Source organism: Passer montanus, unplaced genomic scaffold, assembly GCF_014805655.1.
Source record: "Passer montanus isolate IOZ18808 unplaced genomic scaffold, ASM1480565v1 scaffold43, whole genome shotgun sequence".
NCBI classification, from domain to species: Eukaryota; Metazoa; Chordata; class Aves; order Passeriformes; family Passeridae; genus Passer; species Passer montanus.
Genome location: NW_024369151.1, coordinates 7,186,253 through 7,211,874, shown reverse-complemented (window position 1 = coordinate 7,211,874; position 25,622 = coordinate 7,186,253). Strand labels below are relative to the sequence as shown.

Below are 25,622 nucleotides of genomic sequence, written 5' to 3'. Positions count from 1 at the left end.
ACATCCATTACCTGTGTATTTAGGCAGCAGTCCAGCCAGACAACACAGGGACATATATTTTAGGAAAGCACGCATCAAAAAGTGTTTTAAATGGCCAAATTGTAGGACAAAACATCCTGGCAACACAGCTGGTGCTCTGTCAGTCTGTGGGCTAGAAAATAAGAAGAGAACCTGTAAGAAAAATAAAAGCAGCCTAGGAATAGCTAATCAGGTTAGAAAGGATGTTTTGGCTGCAAGGATTTCTAGGGCTGCAGAGAAAAATGGAGTAAGATTAAAAAGTGTTTGTCCATCCTGTCTGACAGATGTGGGAGAAGATGGAATCGTTTGTTACTTCTCAGTTTTTCCTCTGAAAACAGCAGCAGCAATGAGCTGGCAGGCACAGTGAAATGCAGTTAGCAAAAGTAATGGGAGTTGAAAGTTTGACCTTTTGTGATGGAAATTTGATATGAAAAAAGGGTCTTTTGATAATTTCTCTATCCAATCAGATATGGGAGATGTCTTGATCCTGTTTCCTTATTTGCATGCTGACTGATCTCATTTGAAAACCCAATCATTCAGAAATATTGGGACGTCAACAGAAATGTTACAAACAAGAAGTTGTTTTATCTGAAAGGTCTGCAGGATGTCATCTCTTGTTTTTCACTCCAGTGGCCTGATCTCTTCTTCATGATTCCATGTTTTTATTGGCAGGATAAGTTGAACATATTGAAATGCAAATAGCCCTTTCCACATTGAACTGAAATATAGGAGTTTTTTTCTGTATGATTGATTGTATCCAGGGCACTTCAAAAGACACAAAGAAAATACTTTCTGCAGTGCCTCTGATTCCTTGACATTGCCAAGTTCTGATGTTTCCTGTTAGGAATCATTGGCTCAGAGTGATTCCTGAGCCTGCCCTCACCTCTGCTTTTCTCCCATGTAATGCCCACAGTGCTGCTCACCGTTCCTGGGACAGTCTCTGAGCTCAGTTTGCACAAACACTTTTATTATTAACCAACACTCTTTGCTGCTGTCCCAGGTGCTGAATGTCAGAAACGTAATTGAATGGATTTTACCAAAATGCAGATGTGTTTTATCCTGCAGTGGGTACTTCAAAGCCCCCCAAGATCACATGCAGTGTGTAGAACTGTCCCCATGATTATCTGGAAAGTCAGATTTCACAGCCGAGGCCCTGCCCACTTAGGTGAGTTTAGGATCAACTTTATCTCCCAGACAATTTAACCTTTCTATTTTCTAGAGCAGGCAATCCAATTTCCATTTTACTCAGCCTCCCAGTGGGTTGATGACAAGTTTTCTTGCTGTGTGACTGGTGTCATTATCCCTTATTTTGGAGCCTACCTGTTAAACTAAGCCAAAGTTTTGCATCACTTAACCCAGAAACTGGGGACACACTATCAATATGTGGTAGTCCTGAATAAAAGGAATTATTTAAAATATGTATTTTTAATTTGCATGCTTTTTAACATCAGTGTCAAGCTATATGAGAAATCTTTTTTCTTTAGCACCCCAATTTTTTTTCCACCCAGACTGCCCCTAATCTGAGTGCTGCCCTGGGAAATGTGCAGCTCCTTCTTTCTGGGGCCACTTAGGTTTGCTCTGCTTTTTAGAAAAAAGTAACTATTCACTGAATGTAGGTCTCTTGCTGAACACCTGCACTGGATTGCAAAGACATCCTGATTTCTGGTGGAGGGCTCTCCACAGGGATTGCTTTCCAAACCCAAATCCTGCAGGGAACAGCTGCAGGGAAAGGGATGAAGCAGATTATAAACTTTACATAATAACTTATCTTGGAAGTTGCTGAGCTGGTGTTTGTACAACACCAGTTTCCACCAGTTTGGTATGGAAAGCTCCAAATTAGACAGGTCAGGACTTACCATAGAGTCCCTCAGGTGGGTGACAAAACACCTTGCCAGGGACACATGGAGCTCTGCAGTCTTCATCACTGAGTTAAAGAAATCCAGTATTCATCCAGCTTGTTGTTTACTCAATAGATTCCAGGGTCTAACCACAGAATTGTGCCTGTGTGAGATGTTTATCTGATGGTACCTAATTTCTTCAGCAATACCTCTGGATATGGGCTGGGGATTTCACTGCTGGAAGAACGTGCCTGTTTCGACTGAGGAATAACTTGACTGATAGGCCCCTTCAAATCCAGAGAATCTGTTTCATCAAACCCTGTGGCCTGTCAGCTGTGGGGGAGTGCTTTGTGAAACAGCAGGAATGGCAAATTCCCCCATTCCTTGTGCAGCAAACTGGAGTTGTTGGGATGAGCAGCTCTCGGAATTAGACACCGAGCGTTCTCTGGGATGGGAAATCAACCTCCTTCATCTCTCGTGTGTTTTAGAATATCAAACCAGCTAAGTTTAAACATGATGTGTTATTCTTGATAACCACAGCAATCTAGCTCTTCCTTGCTGGATTTTTTTAAATCATTTTCCACCTTCCTTGTTTGCTCCTCGGTATTAGAAAAACAAAAAGCAGCTCAGCGCACCAATATTTCCTCCACGGTGAAGTCAGCATAGAATATTAGTGTCCAAAAAGTTGTAAAACAAAAGACTATCATATGTTGCACCTTTTAATCATGTAATTGCTGAGTGACATTTAACTCTGAGGCTTTAAGTTACTCCTTTTCAGCCAGCCTTCTCCTCGTGCCCCTCTGGTCCCTCCCTCCTCCCGGAGCAACCTGCTTTTGCAGAGTAGTGCTTTAACTACACTGAAGTTTGGCTGGGCTTCTACATATTACAGCAGCAACACGAAAGCAAACAATTGAAGTATTTGAGAACAATGAAATATGTATGGCTATCTGTGACAGCCCTATAAAGCAGAGCAATTAGCCGCGTAATCCGAGAAAGCCAAAGCGCCCGGCAGCCCACGGTTCCCTATTAGTTAAATGCTTTTTGTACGTCCTCATCCCATCAAATCAACTAACACTTCCTTTAATTGGTTCATGAATTATACAGCTCGGCTTCATTATAATTTAATCACCAGTAAACATTCCTGGGGCCTGCTGTAAAGTGTATAGCGCTCATTAATTCCTTAATTTCAGCAGATGGAAGGGGAGATCGGATGAACGGTGGCAGTACAGAGCGCCTTGGGCAATGGAAGAAGGAAAAAAAGGTGGGGGGCCGTTTAGATTTTTTAAGGGCTGTCAGAAACTCAATCTGTGAGCTGTCAGCAGCCTGGACCCGCTCCCCCCCTGCCTCCCCCTGCCTTCACCCCACCTACCGCTGCAAGTGACTGACGGATTCATATGGAGCCTTGTCAAGCCGTCTTTAAACATCAAGCCAGCGGGTAAACCAAGCCCAATGTAAATTAATTCTTGTCTTACGGGCCCCCCTTTCTCTGTCCCCATGAATATTTCATGGCGGGCAGCATAAATATTAATTCTAATAGCTCTGCACAGTGGTTATTATTTCTGTTTTATGACAAATATTCATAAAATATTCAGGACCCTTTTTTAGAACATTTACACACTTGATTGTGAAATTTTCCAGCTTCCTGGGGACACAGTAAACATATTGGGGTTCTCTTGATGGACTTTTTTCTCTCTTAATTAATACTACGCCGCATTAATATTTAATCAGATTTAGTTTTCCTTTCCCCACAAGTGAACCCTATTACATTTGAGGATTTATTTGACAGTATTTAAACAGGGAATTTTTATTCCCTATTATGAAATTGGTTTCCTTTGACACATATATAAAATGACACATTATAATCCATTCTTTTATTCCCTCCCCTTGCCCCCAAATCATACACTTTTTCGGTGTCAGTTCTTTTATTTATTTTTACATACCAAATATCTTACTAACGACAAAAGTTAGTGTTTAAATGTTGGGGGTGGGGGTTAAACATCATTTATTCTAAATTTGATTCCGTTTATTTAAGAAGAGTATAGGTTTTAGCCTTGTTAGGAGCAGGAGGTGCTGGTGCCAAGCTGCAGACAGGCATCAGTCCTGAGATGAGTTTGCTGGTGCTTAACCCTGGAGTTGTTGCTCTGCTCCAGATTTGCTTTGCAGAATCTAATTATTGCAGGGATCTGAGGAAACACGCCTGCATGTGGGGAGAGGGTTCAGGTTGCTGACCTCGAGCCTCTGGGGCTGCAGAGGCTGTGGATTATCTGAGGAGGGGTTTGATTAACCTTGTGCAGGGCAGAAATGGTGCCAGCCCCACTCCTCTAAAGCACTGCTGGCTGCCATCTCATTCTGTGATTCATAAAGCACCGCTGGAATGAACTCCAGGGGGAATGCAAAGATGCTGGAATAACAGCTGAGAGTAAGGAGGAGGCAAAGAATAGAAATGAGGAGAGAAATGCAAAGCAGTTTTGAATGCAGGTATTAATGCATCCAAGGCACTGATTGCACACAGAAAGAGTTAATGTTGCCTCCTCCAAAGAAGCTTTAAAAATGCATTGAAGCCACTCCTACGAGCACATTTCTCTCTCTGAGTGCCCCTCTCTGTGATGTTTGCACAGCCCCAAGTCCTGCAGACCATGGAAGGGCTCTGGCTGCCCAAAGGCCTGGGCTGGTGTGACTCCATGGAGCTGCTTTGCTTTACCCCAGCTCCAGACCCAGTCCATTGCTGTGTCAGACAGGCACCAGTGCCTGTTCCCTCTCTGTGAGCTGGTGTGGCACCTGCTGGGACCCTGCTGAGCCACCAGGCTGCTGGGTGGGACACAGGGGGACACTGTCACCTCGGCTGTCTGGGCTGCTGGAGCCCAGCTCATCCATCTCAGGGGTGGAAAGCATCCACCAGAGCTGGAACTCTGCACTGCTGCTGGGGGGAAGGAACATCTGCAGCCTCAGAGGGTGTTGTTCATCTCACTCCCCTGGCCAGCAGCCGTGTCCTGGCAATAGTGCCCCACCGAGATGCCTTTTGTAGTTATTGGACAGAAATGCATCCATTTGAGAAGTTCCAGGGGCTGGAAATTGCTTGTCCTGCCATGAATCATGGTAAGAGCTCATCTTGTGCTGATGAACCTGTGTTTTAGTGTTTATGCAGTGTATTTTCCCTTATGGTTGAAACCTAGAGGGTGAAATTACTTCCCGAAATAGAATCAAGCATCTTCCATCAGGAGATATCCCAGAGTTTGAAAGAAATCAGTGAATAAAACCTCCCAACAGCTCCTTCCATAAATAAGAGATAAGGATCATTTTATCCATTGCAGAGACATGCAGGAGGAGTATTTAGGGTAGGGAATAAACCCTGATTCAGGTCGAGTCAGGGGTGCAGCCTCAGCAGAGCCTTTGGAGTCTGGTTACCCATGGGCAAAACACCTGGTGGGAGCTGCACTGAGCCCTGAGCAGGCCTTGGGAGAAGGTAGATGGGATCTGTGCAACCAGTTTTCATTTTTAAGAGGGGGATTTGGGATGCAGAATGCAGTTGTGGAAATATAACATGCTTGGCATCCTGTGTCTGGGCCATGGTGCCTGAGAAGAGGCTTAGCCAAGGTTTCAGTCAGGTTCAAGGTGTCTTTTTGCCATAGGGCAGGGGATGTTCTTTAGGGGAATTGGTTGATCCAAGTCAGGATCTCTGGAAAGTCAACAAAGCTAAAATGGTCAGGGTTTTATCTGGAATAACTTTGATTCAAATCTGAACCTCCTTGTACCTGTCAGGTTGGATCACTAACTTGATTTGTCATATTGTTGTGATCACTCAGTGGTGCTACCCAAGGAAAAAACCTTTTTGCAATGCTGATAATTTTGTACCCTGACCAGGGCTGCCATCCAGCTCCTTTCTGCTTCTAAAATCCAGAAGTTTGTACAGTTTTGTGCACTTTTTGAAACTTTTAAAAGTTAATAATATGGTTAGTTTTAACAATGGGAGTCTTAGAGTTTACCCAGATTCAGGGCAGTTTTTAGGGATGGTTTTGTCTCTCTGCCATCAGTCCCTGATGCCCCCAAGGCTTTTCCATGCATTTGTGAGAACTCTGAGATTTCCTTCCCCACCTGCTTTGGCTGCTTTGTGAACCAAAGGGAGGAGCTTGAGTTTGTGCCAGGGATCACACGAGGATTGTACCTGTGGTGGCCTTTTAGGACCTTCTGCATCCTTGCACTTCAACCTCAGCTCTTTCTCAGCTTCATATTTCAATTACAGAGCTTGCAGCCACTGCACTGCCAGAGCAGCATCCTCCAGGAGTTCTGTTTTCCATGGGGAATTGTGCCACAGCATCAGGAGCACTGTTGCTATCTCCAGATGGAGTAAGATGTTCTGTGCCTCATGAAAGGCACAGTGATTTGTAGCCTTGAGTTTGACATTTTCTATTTGTCTGCCTGGAAAAGGAGATAACTTTTCCTCTCTTCCTCTCTCTTTCTTTCACTCTCTCCTTCCTGTTCTTTTTGCTCTGATTTAGCTGAGGGTCTGTCAAAGTTCTGCCAGCAAAGTTTGCTGCAACTTTGACATCACAAAGGCATCTGATCTTCACTTTTTTTTCTTTTTTTTTTTTCTTTTTTTAAGCAGGCTGATGTGGTACGTTGTAAACTGCCAGGAGCACTTGCTAATTTAGTACTTAATGACAGTCACAGAGAGTGTTTTTCTTGCCCCTGGAGAGGTTTTAGACACAGCTGGGGTAGATTTGCCACTATCAATTATGCACAATTTTAAACAAGAATTGGCCAGCAGGGGCCTCTTTTTTTTTTTGCAGAGTGCAGAGCATGAAGAATGGGAATATGGCAGCTGGTACCTGCCTGCGACAGAGAAGATATATAGGAGTCAGAAAACAAGGGAAAGATTAATAACTTACTATTTTTAAAGTTGCAGCTTCAACTCAAAAGTTTAAAAGCTGCATTAAAAGTGGCCCAGTATTGGCTGGGGGTGTGTTTTTGTTTTAATTCAAGCATCCTAACTTTGTTGCAAAGCTTGGCCTGGCCCTGGTATAGCCACAAGCAAGTCAGTGTCTCTGTTTTTAAAAGCCAGGTGGGATCAGGATCCTGTCTCAGATATTCAGTTGTGTTGTCTTTGCATCCCTAAATGAAAACAAGGTATGGATTTGATTGCATGGTATGATCTGATTTCACAGACAATAGTTCTATAAAAAGGGCTTGGCTCTGGGCTCCACTCCCCCAGTGTCACAATGGGAAATGCCAGGGGTGAGAATCTGACCTGAGCAAATGGCTCAGGTCTAGAACAGCCAACATCTGGATCCATCTAGGTCAGCCTCACGAAGCAGCTGTGCCTAAAGGACAGCCCTGGCTGCAGGCAGAGCTCCAGCATCTCCACATCTCCCTGGAGATGTGCAGGCAGCTGGCAGGGCAGTGGAGCCATCCTGGAGAGGGACTGTCCTTAGCAGGAGCATTCCTTATTCACAGGATTCCAGGGTTCAGGCACACCTGCTTCTCTTACAGCAGCACTCAAAATGTTTCCCTTCCAGGTGTTGGAAGCCAGTGTGGTTATCTCCAGAAAACAGGAAAACCACCACCAAATAAATTCTTGTGAGGCCAGCACTGAGCACTGCCAGTTGTTAATAACTTGGATTAAATGGGTTGGTTGCCATCTGGAACAAATGCAGCTCAGGATTAGCTGAATGCTGCTGTGTAGGTCACAAATCCTTCACTTATGGCATGGTTGGGACACATTTTTCCCAAAATCCTGTCTCAGAATCCAGGTTGAAATAACACCCCTGCCACCCCAGCTCTTCCCTCTCCTCCCCCATTTGCCTGGGGAAGCAGCAGGATGCTCTGGTGCCCTCCAGGCTCTGAGATGACACTGTCTGAATAGTCAGAAGTGGCTGGAATGCTCTTCTGGAATGCCAGATGGCTGGTAGGAAAACAGAGTTACATTCCAGCTGCTAGGGCTGGAATACATTTCATCACCATCCAAAGGCAGCAAGTTCTCATTTGACTGGGTACACAGTGAAGGTGTCATCATCATTATTAATTTGTTGGAATTTAATCTCTCTAATGTATCTGGAAGCTGCACTAGATTAGATAAATGATGTCAAGTACAGTGAGGAAGAGGCAGGATTCTGACACACGGATTTTTTTGTGCCTTTTAACATTTGTGTTCACAGTTTTATCAGCTATAAAAGCTGACAGGACTGGACCTTTTCCCACATATCCCTCTCCTGGGAGATGGAACAAAGGAGAGAGGACAGAGCTGAGCTTAGGAATCTCTCAGTGGGAGTCAGGGGGACATTTATCCTCAGAGGCTGCACCAACTTTCCCCCACAGTCTCCAGCTGGATGCCAGCGATTTCTGGTTGCCCACAGGTGGATTCTGACCCTGTGGCACAGCAGTGAGGATTCCTGGTGCCCTGTGGCCAGCCCTCCCTGCCCTTGGTGCTGAGTGACACCTCTCCCCCGCTGCAGCTGGGAGCTGTGGCAGAGGAGCTGTGCTGGATGCTGATCCAGCAGGGTAATGTCGTGTCCTTTGATATGAGCCCGTGTTTCCTCTCCTCCCTGTCTACCAGTTCTGATGACATCTGTTTCATATTTCCCCTTGATAGGAGTTGTGACATTACAACATGCAAAGCCTGGCTGATTCCTAAAGTGAGCTTTACAGGGGATGCATTTATGTGAGGAAACCACGCCTGCTGTGTGGAAGGGGCCAAGCTCTCCTTGGAGAGGAACCCAGTACGTGCAGGGAGTTGTTCCAGTTGCTGCTGGATCAAGGTCGTGGGTGCAGCCCTCTGTTATGAGGATTTCCAAGAGAAATCCACCCAATGTGTTCCCTGGGCAGTTGGAGGGTCAGCTTTGTTATGTGAGCAGAGTCACAGGAGCCTGAGCAAGGGACAGAGGCCAAATGTTGCCCACAAGCACCTTGAGGAGCTGCAGGGATGTGTCAGATAGCCAAGGCTGGCCCTCCCAGCCTGCCTCCATGTGAATGGGCTTTACTCCTGTGAGTAAACCTCCTGGGGCTGCCTAATAGACTGTGTGGGGTGTGTGTCTCCTTCCAAATGGTAATAAAGCTTTCTAATTGGAAGTGTTTTAAGTCTAGACTGTAGTTCTGTCAGTGCTTTTCCCCTTCATCTTTTTTTCCCCCTGCTTCTGAACGATTGTAAACTGACAGCCCTGGGGAGTGTTGTTTTCTCTCATCTGTGGGAGATGTGTGGGGTGGCAGGGTAAGGCATCCCACCTTCCACTGGAAGGACCCTTGGGTTGGGACTTTGTGCTGCTGTACAGCGGATTCTGTGTGTGCTCTTACACAGTGCACGTGGGGGAAAAAAATCCACATTAGCAGGGATGTCTGCACCCTCCCACATCTCCCCTCACTCCTCTTTAATGGTGACACCAGACTGGATAATAAGCAGCATCTTGTTTGGAAAAGAAGGGAGCCTCAGACAAGGCTTTCAGAGTTCATTTTGTTGGCAGCTTTTTAAGTGGAGTTTTTTAGGCTCTTCTGTTTCAAATACCATAATACTTTTTGTGTTCCTAACTATGAATTACGACAAGCTTTCTTGATATGCCAGGTTATAATCCTTCAGTGGGTTTGTTTATCTCAGGATATAATAGGAAGCCGTATCAATTATCATGACTGTATAAATGTTGTTCCTCTCTACTAGAATATTCATCTTGAGACATATCATCAGATGTTACCTGTTCTGACAATCACGTTTTTGTGCCATTGTTGGGCAACAGAAACAAAGAACAACAAAATGTTAAGAGTGTAAGGGATAAAAGAGTGCTGAAACTGTTGTTCTTTTCCTGTCTTTGGAATCTCCAAGATCTTGAATGTTTTATTCCTGGCTGTTATTTTGTTACCACAGTGTGAATAGAAGTCATTATCTGTAAACATTTGAAAAGAGAGATGATTTTCATAACTTTAAATCCTACAAAGGATTCTAGTAATCTGCTATGTGCATGCCAAGGTAAAGCTCAGCCTTTCATCTGGTCTGATCCCACCCAGTCAGTGTAAAATGTTCCTTTGGTGAATGTCTAAACCACGCAGTATCTCCTGTGAGAAGCAGACAAAAATGAAAACAGGAAGCCTGGCCTTGAAGGCAGCAGCAGGAGAAGGTGTGTTGTAAAGAAAGATGTATTTACAGCCTTCAGCTTGTGCTTCACTGGGGAAAATGATATTCATAGGTTCAAAGGAGCCTTATTTTTTATTTTGTTCTGAGCTAATTGTTAAATGTGATCTTTGTGCAGGTCTGCTCCAGGCTCCAATAGCTGGGGGACAGGGGATTCCTGTCTGCCCATGCTCAGCAGTTTGTCAGGAATCTTCTGCTGAGGAGCTTTTGAACACAAATGGAAAATTAACAGGAGCACTGTAATGAGCCAAAAAGACAAGGAATCAATGTGAGATGGGCACAGCAGTTTATATGCAACAGTGGGATGTGTCTGGGTGCATGTGGGGCTTGTTTTCTGGTTCTGCATCCACGTAAGGGAGTTTGTGTCATCTCTGTGGAATGGGTTGGCAAGTCCTGCTCCAGCCCCCAGTGAAAAGCTGTTCCTGTGTGGGACCCACCCCAGTGACACCGTGGGGCTGCCCCTCAGAGAGGCTCAGCAGCTCTGCCTCACTCAGGCTCAATGGGAATTGCAGGTTCTGATCTTCAAATGAAGCATTCAGCATTAATATTTCCTTTTAGCAGTGTCACCAGCAGGGCCCAGCCCTGCTGAGCTGCTCCCCGTGCCCTGGCAGGGCTGCTGGAGGGGACAGGGAATTGTCAGCAGCATCGTGGGGCTTGTGCTGTGTCCTAGCACCCATCCTGCTCTGAAGGATGCAGGGCAGCAGTGGGAGAGCAGAGGACTCACTCTGGGGGGAGACAAGGGCAAGAGGAGTGGAAGTGGACTGAAACAGCAGGAGGAAAATCCTTCTCATGGGCACTGGAGAAATGCATAATTCTGGCAGACAAGCTCTTTCTCTGTCCTTGACAGGAACAGCAGAGGTTTTTATTTATCTTTGGGGTCATGTCGTTGTGATTCTGTTTGCTGGGTGGGTTGGGAAGTGGATCTGGAGAAGTTCAGAGGGAGGTGCTGGGGTGGTGAGCAGGCTGGGACAGACTGAGAGAGGCTCCAGCTGCAATTGCCCAGCCTGAGCTGCCAGAGCACCCAGCACACACAGTCCTGTGCCAGAGAGCTCCTGCCCTGCTGAGCCTGCAGACCAAACACACGAGGAGAGGCTGTGCAGAATTCCTCTGCTCACACTCGTGACTCTGCAGGTTTGGGGCACTGTCACTGCTGCTCTTCCTTTGGTGAGGATTAACTCCCTCTCTGAGGGTCACAAGTGCTGCTCTCAGGATGTTAATTCATGTAATTGTGTTCTCCACAGGGTGTTCTTCTTTAATCTCCCCTACGAGGCCATCATGGAGCGCCTGTCCCAGCGGAGGACGGATCCTGTCACTGGGGAGAGGTGAGCACTCCTGCCTCATGTCCAACGTTTTCCTGACTGCCAGGGAGATGAAAGCACCAAATCGGCTCCTTAGCAATCTAAGGAGCTCAGGAATGCTCTACTCCTGCTTAGGGATTCCTTAAAAGAAGAGTTAAAACTTTCATAGCTCCTGAAGCACCAGCCCACCTCCCTGCTGCAGCAGCAGCTCAGAGCAGGGGGGTTTAAATCCTGGTGTCTGAAATCTACAGCAGCAAATAGCTCAGTCTAATATTTTAATGGTAACTCAATTGGTTGGGAAAATAATGCTGAGGGAAGATGTCTGAAACCTAGCCTAAATGCAGATGGTTTCAGACATTCCCATGGGAATTTTGAAGGTTTCCCAGCTGGGGAAAATGGAAAACTTGCTGCATTCTACTTCCCCAGGCTCCTGTGATGGTCCTGTCTGCTGGGAGGTATTGATGTGTTTCCTGCTCAGTAGAGCAAACTCCTTTGAGTCACTGAGTCACTGGAAGGTTGGTTTCTCTCACTGGTGTCACATCCCCTTGTCCCACCAGTGACCTTCAGCTTTCCTACCTTCTCCACCCTTGATTTCCAGGGAACAAATCACAAATAAATTTATGATTCCCCATGCATAATTTTTAAACCCTTCTCTTGCTTTTCTAAAGGCTGAGTGCATCCTATTGCATCAAAGACAAATCCTGAACCCTCCAAGATTAAGGCCAGAAGGAGTGGATTTGTCCCAAAGTGATGGATGATTATTCAGACATCTCACTCGAGGTGCAGCATTAACTTGTGACAGCAGCAGTGATTTGCTGTAACTGCTCTCTTTGCTTTAGTAATGAGCAATGTGGTTGTTCAGCAGAATGGAGCAGGCTGAAGCAAATCATTCCCACATCTTTGCATTTCTTATCATTAGGATTAGGCTGTTCAGTATCTGCTCCACTTCACACGCTTCCCTCTGCCACACTCTGGGGTTTATTCCTCACAAGTTCTCCGTGAATTGAATTCTTTTAGGTGCTGTGTCTAATCCTTGGCATGTGTAAAGCCTGCCCCTCTGGCTGCAGGGCAGGGGTGGCCTTCAGCTGTGCCCTAAATGATTCCCACGTGGAAGAACTCTGTGTCCACATCGTTGGGTGCAGCTCTGCAGAGGCACAGACTCTGCTGTCTCCTTGGTTTTGCATTTATCCCAAAATATCAGGAGTATATCCCAAAATATCCCAAATTTCAGGAAATTTGTCTGTACAGGAAGAGGGAGAAGCTGGTTTTGTGTTAGGGCAGAGGAGATCTTTAATCAGAGCTAGGATTACCAATTCTAACAGGGAATTTGAACACTTGATTGCAAAGGAACTTTCAGAGATTGTTGGGAGCCTTTGGCAATGCAGGAACATCATCAGAATTCCTTTGGTGTCAGCTGAGCTGAGCTGTGGCACTGCTACAGGACTCTGAGGATGAAAATCCTCTTTTCTGCTGAAGTAACTGAGGCAAGCCAGAGCTGTGAATTGAGGGAAGCCAAATTCTGGCATTTGGAAAATCAAAAATAACCAAAACCTATCTCAGGTGAATTAACCTCTTTTTACCTTCTGCTACTACATAAAAATGTTAGCAATTAAATGCCTGAGAGCCTTAGACACAGTTTAAGTGACGGGTCCCAGCAATGCTGGGTACAGGGCTGTGTTTATCTTTAATGTTAGGGGTTTTTTTAGATGCTTTTTTAAAGACCATCAGAATTCCTTTGGTGTCAGCTGAGCTGAGCTGTGGCACTGCTACAGGACTCTGAGGATGAAAATCCTCTTTTCTGCTGAAGTAACTGAGGCAAGCCAGAGCTGTGAATTGAGGGAAGCCAAATTCTGGCATTTGGAAAATCAAAAATAACCAAAACCTATCTCAGGTGAGTTAACCTCTTTTTACCTTCTGCTACTACACAAAAATGTTAGCAATTAAATGCCTGAGAGCCTTAGACACAGTTTAAGTGACGGGTCCCAGCAATGCTGGGTACAGGGCTGTGTTTATGTTTAATGTTAGGGTTTTTTAGATGCTTTTTTAAAGATGGGAATCAAAGATTACAAGTAAAAGATCTGGAAATGCTTCTGAACCCAGAGCACTGGGTCATGTAATAGAAATTTCTCCTTGTGTAGAGCAGACGAACACAACCATTGTCACCATCAGAGAAACCCTTGGCCTTTGAGGATCCAGGATTCTTGACAGATTACCTGCCCTGAAATTTCCAATCTTTGTTTTAAAACCCCAGCCTGGAGCAGAAAGAGGCCAAGGGACTGTGGCAGGTAAAAGCACGGAGTACCTGCAGAACTGGCTGCTGTGTCCCCAGGCTGAGCTGAAACCTTGGCATTTCTTCTCCTCTCCAGATACCACACCACATTCAGACCAGCTCCCACTCCAGAGATCCAGGCCAGGCTCAGGCAGAACCCCAAGGATGAGGAAGAAAATATTGAGAAGCGCCTGGACATCTATTACAGCAATGTCAAGGCCCTGCAGGATTTTTACCAAGATGCCTTTTATGTCAATGCTGACCAAGACCCTTATGTTATCTTTGAGTTCATAGAAAGTTGTATCATCAAGCCCCTTCCATGTAAAAAACATTAGAAGTTTATAATTCAAAGGGTTGATTTGTGGAAGAGTTGATTTTAAATTTTTCCCTGTAATATTTGCAGTCTGGTTGCTGGAGTGGCAGGTTATCACCAGGGAGGGGGAATTCAGCCAAGCTGTGCTAAATCTGAAGCTCACCAAGGCTGAGTGAAGTACTGAGGGTAAGAAATTGGGAAAGTTTTTTGGCTTTTGTTTCATGATGCAAGATACAAAACACCGTGGCTGGGGAAGTCCTGTGTTTAATTTAATAAATTTTTTTCTGTATCTGAATAGTAGTTTTGTCTTCACTATGTAAGACCCATGAAGCCAGTTTGGAGTATTAAAGCTGTTAGATGTGTTTGTGTGTTAATTCTCCACCAAAACCACCCAGGCACTCCTTGCCTCCCTCTGTCCCTGCAAGCAAACCCTTGGAACTTCAGGTGGAAAGACCTCGGTTGTCCCAGTGGCAATGGGGATTTTGTGTTATTTTGTGAAAATTTAGTCAGAATTTTTGATACTTTTGGGAGGGGAGGGGTGTTGATGGATGGGAATTGGACTTTCTAACCTTGAGGGCATCTCTGAAAGTCTCAGAATAAATACCTTTGAAACCTAAGAAAGCCAAATCCAAGCAATCTGAGTCCCTGGTGCTTCTTGAGCTGAGAAATTCCAGCCTGTAGCAGCAGGCTGAGGCAGAGGCTGCTCCCAGGCACAGGGGCCAGCCAAAACCCTTGTGTTCAGCTGGGCAAGGACATCTTTACCTGTTACAAATGTGCTGGTTGGTGACTGCTTGGGCAGCTGGGTTTTCTGCCACTGCTACGAAGATGTGCTGCAGCATTCATGCATAATTGGGAGCCCTTCTATTAATAATACATGGGAAGCTCATCTTGCTAATATCACCTTCATCTGAGCGTTCCTACTAAATATTTTGATAGATGAAATGGATAGAGAGTGTATTTAAATACTGTTTGTACTGCAGCTAGGGTACAAAAGGGACAGCGCATCTTTAATTAGACAGGTACATCTGCTTAATTAATTTAGCTGTAAAGCCCTTTTTCCTCTTCATTCTTTCATCTATATGCGGATGCTATATTAGTTCCGCTCCGCTGGTTCCATAGAAACTGAGAAAAAGAGCTCAGTCTCATTGAGATGCACTTGGCATGTCTGGGTAGGAGTCTCAGGTCAGTGGTCAACCCCCAAGGGTTTGCAGCAGGCCTGAAGTGCAGAACGTCAGGGTTAGCAGAACATGCTAATACTCATGTAGAACTCTCCCTCAGAAACAACTAAAACAATTGACATTCATTTAATTACTGTAAACGAAACAGCCCCTGCATGACTTTGCATAGTAAAGCCTGTTAATACCAAAAAGGTTCAGTGGGTGGAAGCAGGAATTAGGCTTTTATAATTGGAATGCAACACTTGAAAACCAATTTGGTAACTAGGCGTGATTTTATTAGCATCTTATTCTGGCAAAACAAATGTTGAGCAATGAGAAAAACAAGGTGAAGGGGAGGTGGTAGGAGCACAGCAGGGATCAGACGTTACTGATTGCACAGCTTTGCCCAGGTCTGGAATGGACATCTTCCATCACTCTGCTTCCCAGACACACTTTGTGGAGAGGGCTGCCTGGAGCTTGTGCTGTAAATTGTAATAAGTCATGCTGTTAATTACGTAGTTTAGCAACAAGGTTGATTTGTCCAACTGTTCCACAAAGTTTTGTGTCCACCAGCTCTGGACAGCAGATCCTTCAGTGGTGGAAGGGCACTTGGACACCCCCAGGCAGGAGATCCCCTCCTCCAGCAGCACCTCTGCAGGGACTCCCTGTGGCTCTCCAAGGAATTCCCTGCTCTCACTTTTCCCTGTGAGGGAATGGAGTTGACCCCAACCTGCTCTGTGGTGAGAGCTCTGAGGAGCAGGGATGGCTCCTCCTCCTCCTCTCTCCCAAGGAATATTTATTGTCTTTATGTATGCACTGACAACCACAGTATTTCCTCTCTAGAAATACACAAATGGATTAATAGGGTGAGGAAACACCAAAGGAAAGGGTGACTGAATGATGAAGTCCCAGAGCCATAAATGAACTGAGGTAAAAGGCAGCAATGAGGTCCCTCACCACCAATCCCAGAGCAGGGGGTGAAATTTGGAGACACAGGACTGAGTCTTTGTGACCCCAAACTTCCTTCTTAGTTCCAAGAATGGCACCTAGTACCAAGACACTGTACAATCCAGAGCTGTTCCATTTATCCATCCAACTTGGATTAGTATGATTTCTTCATCCCAGTGGAGGAGGGATTAACTCCCAATGTGATACCAGCATGAGCAGCAGATCTTAAATGCTGTCAGGAGCTCCTCTTCAGGGAAAATGACACTTTAGCTCTGGACAAACAGGATCTCTGCCTGTTAATTCTCAGCTGCAAGTATCATAATCCATTAAAAAAAAAAAAGAGCAGCAGGAACCCTCAGTCTCTGCTGGAATGTTGCTCTCCCTCTGGAGATGAGGGCCCTTGAACACCCAGTGTTCACCACCAAATGGTGAAGGAGTTGACATCTTCCAACTAGTCACTTGTTTGAAGTATCCTGCAAAACTTGGGCAAAAACTTATGGAGATAAACTCCAGTTCTGTGGGATTTGTTCTTTGAACACTTCAGTTGGTGTCTCAAAACAGACTGGGCCTTGATAGATGTGTTGGTTTGAGGAGGCAGCTCTGATAATGGCAAAATAACACAAGGGTCTGGCAGCAGGTCTCGTTCTTGCTCCCCTTCCCTGTGAGGTGACAGCAAGGTTTGCTCAGGACAAGAGCAGGACCAACCCTTGTGTGCCCAGAACTGCCCCTCACAAATCTGAGGCATAAAAAGATTCCTGGAGCAGCCTCAGTGCTCACTGGGCAGCCAAACCCACTCAGGTCAGCACCAGGGGTTAAATGTTACTGAGTGAGGTGGGCTCTGCAATTCTGGCTAAAAATGCACTTAGGGACAAGTGCTGGTTTACACAGAAATTAAATCCAAATTCCTCTGTACCTGTTGTGAACAGGTCAGGGGGAAGAGTGAAAGCTTTTTGCTAAAGGATCTCCACTGGCAGACAAAGACAACATCGTTGGCTTTAAAAATCCATTTTCCCAGAAGTCTGAAACCAGGTTAAATAAACTCCCAGAAGTCTGAAACCAGGTTAAATAAACTGGCAATGGCAGACTGAGCATCGAGTGCCTTGAAAGGCAGGCAAAATAAACATTAATGCTGCAATGTTAATGTGAGGTGTGCTAGAGCTTCTCCATGGCAAAGCATTAAAACTCAGTCCAGGGAAATTCAAGAGAACTGCCAGAAATGATCAGCAAGAACCAATCTAATCTGTTATCATGAGAACCTTTGGGTCAGCCAGGCTTAAACACTTCAGTAGGTCAGGATGGCCAAAGAAATGTTCTTTGACTTTTCTGAAAGCGCTGGGACAGGGTTCTGCAGGGCTCCCTCCCCTTCTCCACAGGCAGGAGAATTTCTAAACTGGAACATTTACTGATGAGCTCTCACAGCTGCCAGGGCAAGGACTTGCAGCTTCCATTTAAAAAGCCTTCTCCACCACCAGGAATAAACCCCTACTCAGCTCATAGGAAAAGGGAGGTTCTGTTCCCCCAGGCCCCACCAGCACTGGGAGTTTTGTCCCAGGTACCAGAGCTGGCCCCAAACTCACACACGTTGGGTATTGAGGTTACTCCTTGCTTTACTGGATACCAACACGAGCTACATTTCCCTTCTCTGCAGACACACTGAAGTAATTTCAATTTTCAATGCACAGCAATAAAAAACTAAATGTTTCTTTAATACAATTATGGTATCACTTCCAAGGATATTTACAAACAAGGCTAATTATTTTACAGATGAATGTGCTTCTGCTGTTTCTAGGCTACTACAGCAATGTTCTTATCAGTCAATGCATGATCATGCTTAATGCATGAGACACGGAGCAGAAGGACAGCTGACTTCTTTAATGTTTGCTGAAAAAAAATTGCTCCGATTAAAGGTGAAGGAACATTAACAAAATATGCATAGTCATTGAATGGAGGAAACAAGCACCAATCACACAAGCACTGGTGGGAGACTGAGTCTCAGCACAATTCCATGATTTCTCAAGAGCTGTAGAGCACCTCCCACACAGTGGAAGTGTAAGGAGTCACAGACAGGGAGACACCTCTGTGAGTGGTACTCTGCAGAATGGAAATACACAAACTCAGGATTATTTGACAGCATGGATTGAAGCTAACAAGACAAACTGTACCAAGTAACCACACACATTTGGGAGGTATTATTCCTCTAACACTGCATAGGAGGTTGAAAAGGATTCTGCTCCCTGTAGGAACAGATGATAAAAAAGGATGGTTTTTCTGATAGACAATTAGAAGGCAAAATAAATTTCTGGAGTTGGCCACTTGAGATGGAGAAATTCTACAAGAGCCTGGAGTGACAGGATAAGGGGGAATGGCTCCAAAAGGGTTACATGGGATATTAGAAACAAATTCTTCCTTGTGAGGGTGGGGAGGCCCTGGCTGTGGCTGCCCCTGGATCCCTGGCAGTGCCCAAGGCCAGGCTGGACAGGGCTGGGAGCAGCCTGGGACAGTGGGAGGTGTCCCTGCCATGGCAGGGGTGGAATGAGATGAGCTTTATGGTCCCATCCAACCCAAACCGTTCTGGGATACACAAAGAGTTTCACAAAACTGTCAGCTGGGAGTGATTATTTGTGTGTCAGATTTGTATAAAACTCAGGTGCTGTATGAGGGAGACTCTCAGTTTAATTGACAGTAGTGTTAATTGGTAATGCTTTTGGTAACTGAGTTTCTCTGGAAAAGAGGATTCCTCTTGGTAGAGGGTTAAGTGAAACCAAAGGCAAATACTTTGGCAAGAGCTGGGAAGGAGTTAGAACTTAGTTCAGAAAAAGAAAGTGGGGCAAGAGAATTAAGAGCATTGGAAATTTTATATATATGTATATATATTAGTGTTTAAGCTAATTGCTATTAGTTTAATAATTATTATTATTATTATATTTCAAAATTATCCTTACTGATCCCAGGCAGCCAATATCACCTTTCTGACTGAAACACTGTTACAGTTCTGAGGCTGTTACTCTCCTAGACTTTCAGTGAAATTCATGTAATGGCCAAACTCTCTCCTATGGCTGTAACTGGCATCTGCTCCTCTGGGCAAGGACTGGAACCATGGATTATCTGGAGAGTTCCATGTTCTACAGCAAATGCCAGGGTGGTTAAAAAGCAAAGGAGAGACTGCACGCTGCAGCCTTCTCTACCCACCAAGACCATTCAGGAGGCAGCTCTGCTGTTCCCATCCCACTTTTGGGAACTGACACTGGTGTCAGGCAGAAAGGACAATTCCCACTGTGCTCAACCCTCCAGTTCTTGACAGTGTCCAGCTGCTGAGGCTTCCTTGGGTGCATTTCCAAACAGCTTTAAACTGGCTCTTCCAGGTGCATTCCTGTTTCTGGAGCGTGGAATGGGCTCTGGATTTCAGGAGTTTGTAGAACCTGTGATGTTCTATGTACAGGGCAGTGGACAAGGTGTTCTCCCTCCAGCAGAGTCTGTGTTCCTGGCTCTGTATCCTCCCAGGCTGAAGGGAGCTTATGCAGTAGAGAAAATACTTTCAGTCTTGACACAGCTTTTCTCTAGAACACAGGAGAATCACAGAAGGTGCAAGGTCCCTGCAATAACCTCTTGATCCATTCAGGATCTGCAAATAAGAAAACAAGTTGTTTAAATCTGGAGGCAGAGATGAACAGAGGAATGACACCTGAGATGCACAAACTCAACAGGAATCCTGGACAGTTTGCAGGAGTGACTGAAAAGTCAGTGAAATCCAACTCTGTTTCTGCCCTAAAATTTCAAGTAATGCCAGATTAAATTCCACCTCAGCAGGGGACACAATTAAGGTGAAAACTCCATACTTTATCTTTACATGCTCATAGCTATATAGGAAAAAAAAATGTAAAGGATCATCATGGAACTGCAGCGTTCTCATTTTCTAAACTGAAATTAGATCCCTCACATAACACAGTCCTTGGTTCCTGTTTCTTTATCCCTCTTGCAGAACTGGATGCTGATATATTCAACTTGAATATCAAACTAACTACTGGAGCATTCCAGCACAGATTATGTGTTTACCCAGCTTTCATTAAAATGTGGATTTATACCGCAATTTCTGCAGTTATTAATTTCCAATTAACGTGTCACTAATACCCAGACAACACCAGGACACTGTGAAATGCAGAGCTTCACATGGGAATTGCCTAAAAGAGTAAAATCAGTGAAACAAACTCAAGCCATTTTGTAGGTAACAGTTAAAAAGCCCCAATCCTGCCCCTTTTGGCCCCAGGAACATTTTACCTTCTGGGGTTGGGTGCCGTGCAATGCTGTCGTGAAGCAAACACCTCCTGTACACCAAACTCTGGCAGGACTGGTAGGTGAGAAAGCACCTGTGAAAGGACAAGCAGTTTTATCAAGAGGTTTGGGGTTTATTCTTTTATGACCTGCTCCTGGAGGAGCCTGGGTTCTGTTCACAGTTTGCTTTATGAGAGTAAAGGCAGTAATGAACCACATTAGATATGAAAATTAATATTTGTTAACTTCCCTAGCGTACCAAATTGCATATGGACACAAAAATGAAAGGTCAAAACTCAATATATCATTGACAAAAGAATTCTAGCATACAGTAGAGGAGGTGAAAATCTTGAGGCCTTACTGCACAGGGAAGAACCAGGGTGTCCTTAAGGCCATGACTATTTACCCAAACTAGCACACAAAACCTGTTAGGTACAGCTTTTCTCTGTGACAAACTGGTGACACAGCTCCAGAGACGATCTCCATGTACCTCCCACACTGGTACAGAAAGATTTCATTTTCTAAAATTTCAAATTCTAATATTTCATTTTCTAAAATTTAATTTCATTTGTCTGACTTCTGAATGTGCCTGTTCTCAATCACTTCTTGTTAAACTGCTTTTGTTTTCAAATGCTGAAGGAGCTTGAACAAACCTTCCCTCAAGTGATGTTCCAAAGGATGACTTATCCTCGATTTTCCCCTGACTGCTTTCTCCCTGACCCCATATTCCCCATAAAAAAAGATGCTTAAAACCATTTTATTATAAAAACATTGTCCTGCTAAGAGAACCAATCCAATCTCCAGCGCCCTGGCTTTTATGGAAGAGGACAGAAAAAAAACTGCAGCATGGCTAAGATGCCTCATGCCTTTTCACTCCAGTGCTAATAGGTGGTTCAGGGAGCTCCTGAGGAATGTGTGAATGCCCAGAGGGGACGAGCTCCGGGTGCCTGAGCCATTACCTGAGCCAGATGTGGCCATTACCTGAGCCAGATGTGGCCTTACCTGAGCCAGATGTGGCCTGAGCCATTACCTGAGCCAGATGTGGCCATTACCTGAGCCAGATGTGGCCGTTGGAGCACACGGCCTGCTTGCGGTCGGTGAAGGGCAGGATCTCCTTGCACAGACTGCAGTGCTCAGGGAAGGTCTGCTTGTTCATCTTCTTCAGGATGTGCCCAATCAGCACCTGCAACACACGGGAGGCACTCAGTGACACAGCCAGGGTGGGAATGTAGTTCAGGAACACCTCACTGTGGTTTGAGTGACACAGAATAGGCTGAATCCCAAAAAATCAAAGTGTAAGAAGTACAATGTATCCGTAAGTATTCATTTCTTCTCCTGTTCTCCTAAAGATTTCTGTCTCACACTAAAGGGATACAGACTTTAAAAACAGTAATTCCTTGCAAATTTTAAAAGTACTGAAAGAACTGATATCACATCACTGACCATAACAGCAATCTTTTCCCTCATGCCTATCACAGTGGATGTGCTAAAAAAAACATTCCTGTTCAGAAATTACCTGGATGTCTTCAGCACTCATCTGGGAGTACAATGTTTATAGCACATTTATGTGATCAAATTTGTCTGTGACATTTCAATAGATATAAACCACATCCCAGGGACCTTTAAAGTGTGACAGCAAACACAGTAGATAAAATACAATTTAGAAGTCGCTTTTCATCGCTATAAAAAAGAAACAAGATTCTTCTAAGATAAGAAAAGCAACCTCTCAAACTTTCAATTCATATTAACTGATGCCAGAAGAACCCAGCAGTTGCCAGAGCACTTTGCTAGTGAGTTACTGATGGCCACACTTGGCTGTGATGCCAGCAGGGAGAACACCACACTACACCAGCTCTTAACATCAGGACTGCAGTGTGATTGACTAGAGGAAATACTCCTGAATTTGACTTGTGCAAAGATGATGGATTAAATAAACTGAGTAATGAAAACAAACATCCCTCAATCAGTTCATGTTCTAAACCACTGACAGAAGCACAGTAACCCCAGTCCTCTCCCCAGTTCTCCAAAAACTCAGGCATCTTTATTCTTTATTGATCCAAATTTCAACATCTGTATTTACATTCTCTCCTATTCCACAATACCAAGGAAGGACAATTTAAGCTGAATGCTCTACAGAATCTCACTGGCAAGGATGACATGACCACAGCTCTCCTTCCCAGCCCAGCTGTATTTTCAGGACTGGGGACAAGGAAGTGACAGTGACACAGAATCCCCTGAGCAGAGGTGCCACTTACTCGTGCTGTTCTGTCATCGTAGCCATCATCAGACATTAGGAAGTCACAGACTCCTCTGGTGGGAATGCTGGTGTTCTCTGTAATCCACGTGTGCAGGTAAACTTCTCCCAACACCCGTTTCATGTGTTCTCGTGTCAGGTGCATTTCTACAGCCTCAATCTGTGCCTGTATTTCAAGAAGCTTTTCTACCATTGGCTCACGGCCTCCAGTGTCACCTGACTGATGGAGAGAATCCTCTGCAGTGTCATCAATGTCCACACCTTTGCCTGTGTCCCCCAGGCTCTGCTTGCTGGCTTGTTTTGAAGTTCCTTCCTCTTGATCATCTTCAGTGCTGCCCATCCCAGGGGAATCTGATATCAAGATTTTGGCATCCTCGTGTGAAGGTCTCCACGTGACCTCTGAGGGGGCTTTCTGCATCGACTGGTACAAAATCCTCAAGAGAAACAACTTAAACCTCCAGAAGTAAGTGGAACCACAGCTCTCTATCTTTTTATCCAGCGCCTCCTGTAAGAACTGAGGAATGTGCTTATCCTTCAAGATTTTCCAGCGTACAAGATCCGTCAAGTCCACTTGCCTGAAAAGGTTCTGAACGGAAGATTCCAAGAGCTGTGCAGCTGCCTCCTCAAAAGTCTTGAGGGTGACAAACTGCACTTGGTAGTTTTTGTTGACCGGGTGCAGCCCGTTGGCCATGCCCTCGGTGGTGATGACCGCCAGGTACGCCCCGCAGGGGCTGACGGCGATTCCGTGAGTCCTGACACAGCCAAACACCTCCGAGAGCTTTATCAGCTGGTGCTCAAACTTTAAAGCAACGTCTGTGAATATGGGGATGAGCTGCCTGACCTTGCCATCGCTGGAGCAGGTGTACACCGTGCCGTTCTGCTTGTCCGCAGTCATGGAGACAATGGGCAGGGAGTGCAGCCCCGTCACGTGGGAATTGTGCACGTTCAGCCCCGCTTTGGATATCAGCAGCAGGCACCAGAACACGTAAGGGCCTCTCGCGGCCACCACCAGGCTGCAGCTGCATTTCTGGTAGGGGTGGTAGAGAGGGATGCATTTGATGCTGTGCACGGGCAGCTGGTCCATCTCCTGCCACAAGACCACGGGCTGCCTCAGCGTGAAGTAGCCTTTGACCGCCTTGAGGTTGACGGGGATGATCTTCACGGGGCCGTAGGCGCTGCCCACGATCAGCCCGCTCATCTTGCGGTTGCTGTGCTCGTACTCCCACCAGGACAACACGCTGGGGGAGCTTATCCCCGACTCGATGGTATTGCAGGAAGTGATGGATTCCTTGCCCAGGAAGGGCAGCTGGAACTGCCACACGGCGATGTTGCCGTTCTCGAAGAGCACGGCCAGGAGCACGCTGCCCACGTCGCGGCACTCGTTGTTGTGCTTCACCTGCTGCGTGGTGCAGATGCCCGACCACTCCATGCGCACCGGGGCCTGCATGCTGTGCCGCCGCTGGAACTCGGGGAAGTCTCCCAGCTCCCCGCAGGGAGCGTCAGCCTTGCACAGCCTGTAGCCGGCCTCCAAGAGGCGCTCGCCGTAGAGCTCGGTCAGGTCCACCAGCTGCACCCACTGCAGCCGGTTGAGGTTGGCGTGGATGCTCAGGCGGTTGTCCATGGTCAGGGCGGCCAGCAGGCACCTCCCGTTGGCGTCACAGCCCAGAGGGGACCAGCTGGAGTATTTGAAACCCCGCATGGGGGTCAGGGACTTCCCCTCGGGGTTGAACACCCGGTCCAGCATGAAGGTCTGGCTGATGGTGGGATCCACCGAGCTGGCGAATTTCTCCTTGCACTCAGCCACCTCCTTCTTTGGGCCGACCTAAAAGAGAACAGAAAGAGCCTTTAAAACTATTGTACAGCTGGTTTTTTTTTAGGAAGACTTTCCTGGAATGAATTCTCTCTTCAAACAGAGCATCCCCAATCACCACCACTGGTTAATTGCTGTCACTCCTAAAGACTTCAGCTTCACTAATGAATTTGCATAGTTTTGACTCTCAGCTACTGAATTTTTGTCTGCTGAATCAAAGAGCCTGCCTTCATACTTTTGTTCCTTTAAAGATACCTGGCATAATATGTAAATACTCAGTATCTCAACTCTATTCCATATTCTCAGCATTGTTTTGGAAAATAAAATCAGATTCACAACAACAAAAGTATTATTCAATAAGATATCCACCCACATCTGCCATCTTTGTGAAAAGTCAGATGTTCCCCTGAAGGCCAGAGAAATCCCTGCTGCAAAAATCCTTCAGCCTAGGTAGCAAAACAAAGGATGATTCTACTTAAAGTTGTATTGAAATAACTGTACTGGAGCTCAAGCGATTCTCAGTAAAACAGCAGAGCTTCAAAACCCCTGCACATCACTGGGATATGGTTTTCTCTCTCCTGTGCTTTTAAAATGAGAGCCTGCAGAAAGTTCTGGGCAGGGAAGGGCCCCAAGAGGAGGATCAGAATCCTGGGATGGGTCAGGCTGGAAGGGACCACAGTGATTCTCCAGAACCTTTATGGATTCTGCACAGGTAAAAAGTTCTTCTCGTGTTCAGGCGCAGCTGTTTATCAGTTTACACTCGTTTCTCTTGTCTTACTGCTCGGCACCACGGTGAAAAACCACAGAACCATTAAAGTTGGGAAAGCCTCTGGGATCACGCAGTGCAGCCCGTGCCCCATCCCCACCTCGTCACCCAGCCCGAGCCCCGAGTGCTCCTCCAGTCGTTCCCTGAACACCTCCGAGCCCGGTGGCTCCCTGGGCAGCCCATTCCGAGCCCGACCGCCCCTCCTGTGAGGAAACTCCCGAGTCCAACCTGCGCCTCCCCGTTCACACATTCACACACACTGACGAGCCCGTGCCAGGCGCTCACCTTGAGCATGCAGGCGGCGGCGGGCGCGGGCACGGCGGTGCGGTGGATCACCATGTCCTGCCCGCCGCTGTGCACGTCGCTGAGCTGCTCCAGCACGGCGATGCTGCGGGCCGTGCTCACCGACACCCGGTGGTCCTCGGACCACGCCAGCGGCTCCAGCCCGCTGGCGCCGTGCTGCAGCCGCACCGCCGGCTCTCGCCGCACCGCCGTGAGCCGGAACCCGGCGCTCGCTGCCGCCGCCGCCGCCTCCTCCGCGGCCGCCTCGAGCGCCAGCGGCGGCTCCTCCC

At 46.2% G+C, this 25,622-nt stretch overlaps 2 protein-coding genes across 11 annotated transcripts in view; one reads left to right on the top strand and one right to left on the bottom strand.

Moving 5' to 3' along the window:
* Window positions 1–14,197, top strand: part of AK8 (adenylate kinase 8) — a 66,173-nt gene extending 51,976 nt beyond the window's left edge. For all 8 annotated transcript variants that reach the window (XM_039720260.1, XM_039720255.1, XM_039720253.1 and 5 more), the window contains 2 exons: window positions 11,208–11,288; window positions 13,631–14,197. In XM_039720260.1, coding sequence (XP_039576194.1) covers window positions 11,208–11,288; window positions 13,631–13,868 — 319 coding nt within the window. In that variant the 3' untranslated portion in view covers window positions 13,869–14,197. The remainder of the gene's footprint in view (window positions 1–11,207; window positions 11,289–13,630) is intronic.
* Window positions 14,198–15,286: 1,089 nt separating this feature from the next.
* GTF3C4 (general transcription factor IIIC subunit 4) lies at window positions 15,287–25,616 on the bottom strand. 3 transcript variants are annotated; one of them, XR_005628787.1, is made up of 6 exons: window positions 25,336–25,528; window positions 22,476–24,296; window positions 21,273–21,403; window positions 20,227–20,315; window positions 19,141–19,573; window positions 15,287–15,485 (listed from the first exon to the last, which is right to left on the bottom strand). XR_005628787.1 is itself a non-coding variant. In XM_039720252.1 (5 exons), exons 1-5 carry the CDS (start codon window positions 25,387–25,389, stop codon window positions 19,509–19,511), a joined length of 2,160 nt encoding a protein of 719 aa, XP_039576186.1. In that variant the 5' UTR covers window positions 25,390–25,616; the 3' UTR covers window positions 17,637–19,508. The 3 variants fall into 3 exon arrangements, 1 of the variants encoding a protein (XP_039576186.1); XR_005628786.1 differs by lacking the exon at window positions 15,287–15,485 and adding an exon at window positions 17,637–18,042; XM_039720252.1 differs by lacking the exon at window positions 15,287–15,485 and having other exon boundaries at window positions 17,637–19,573; window positions 25,336–25,616.
* Between the last annotated feature and the right edge of the window lie 6 nt (window positions 25,617–25,622).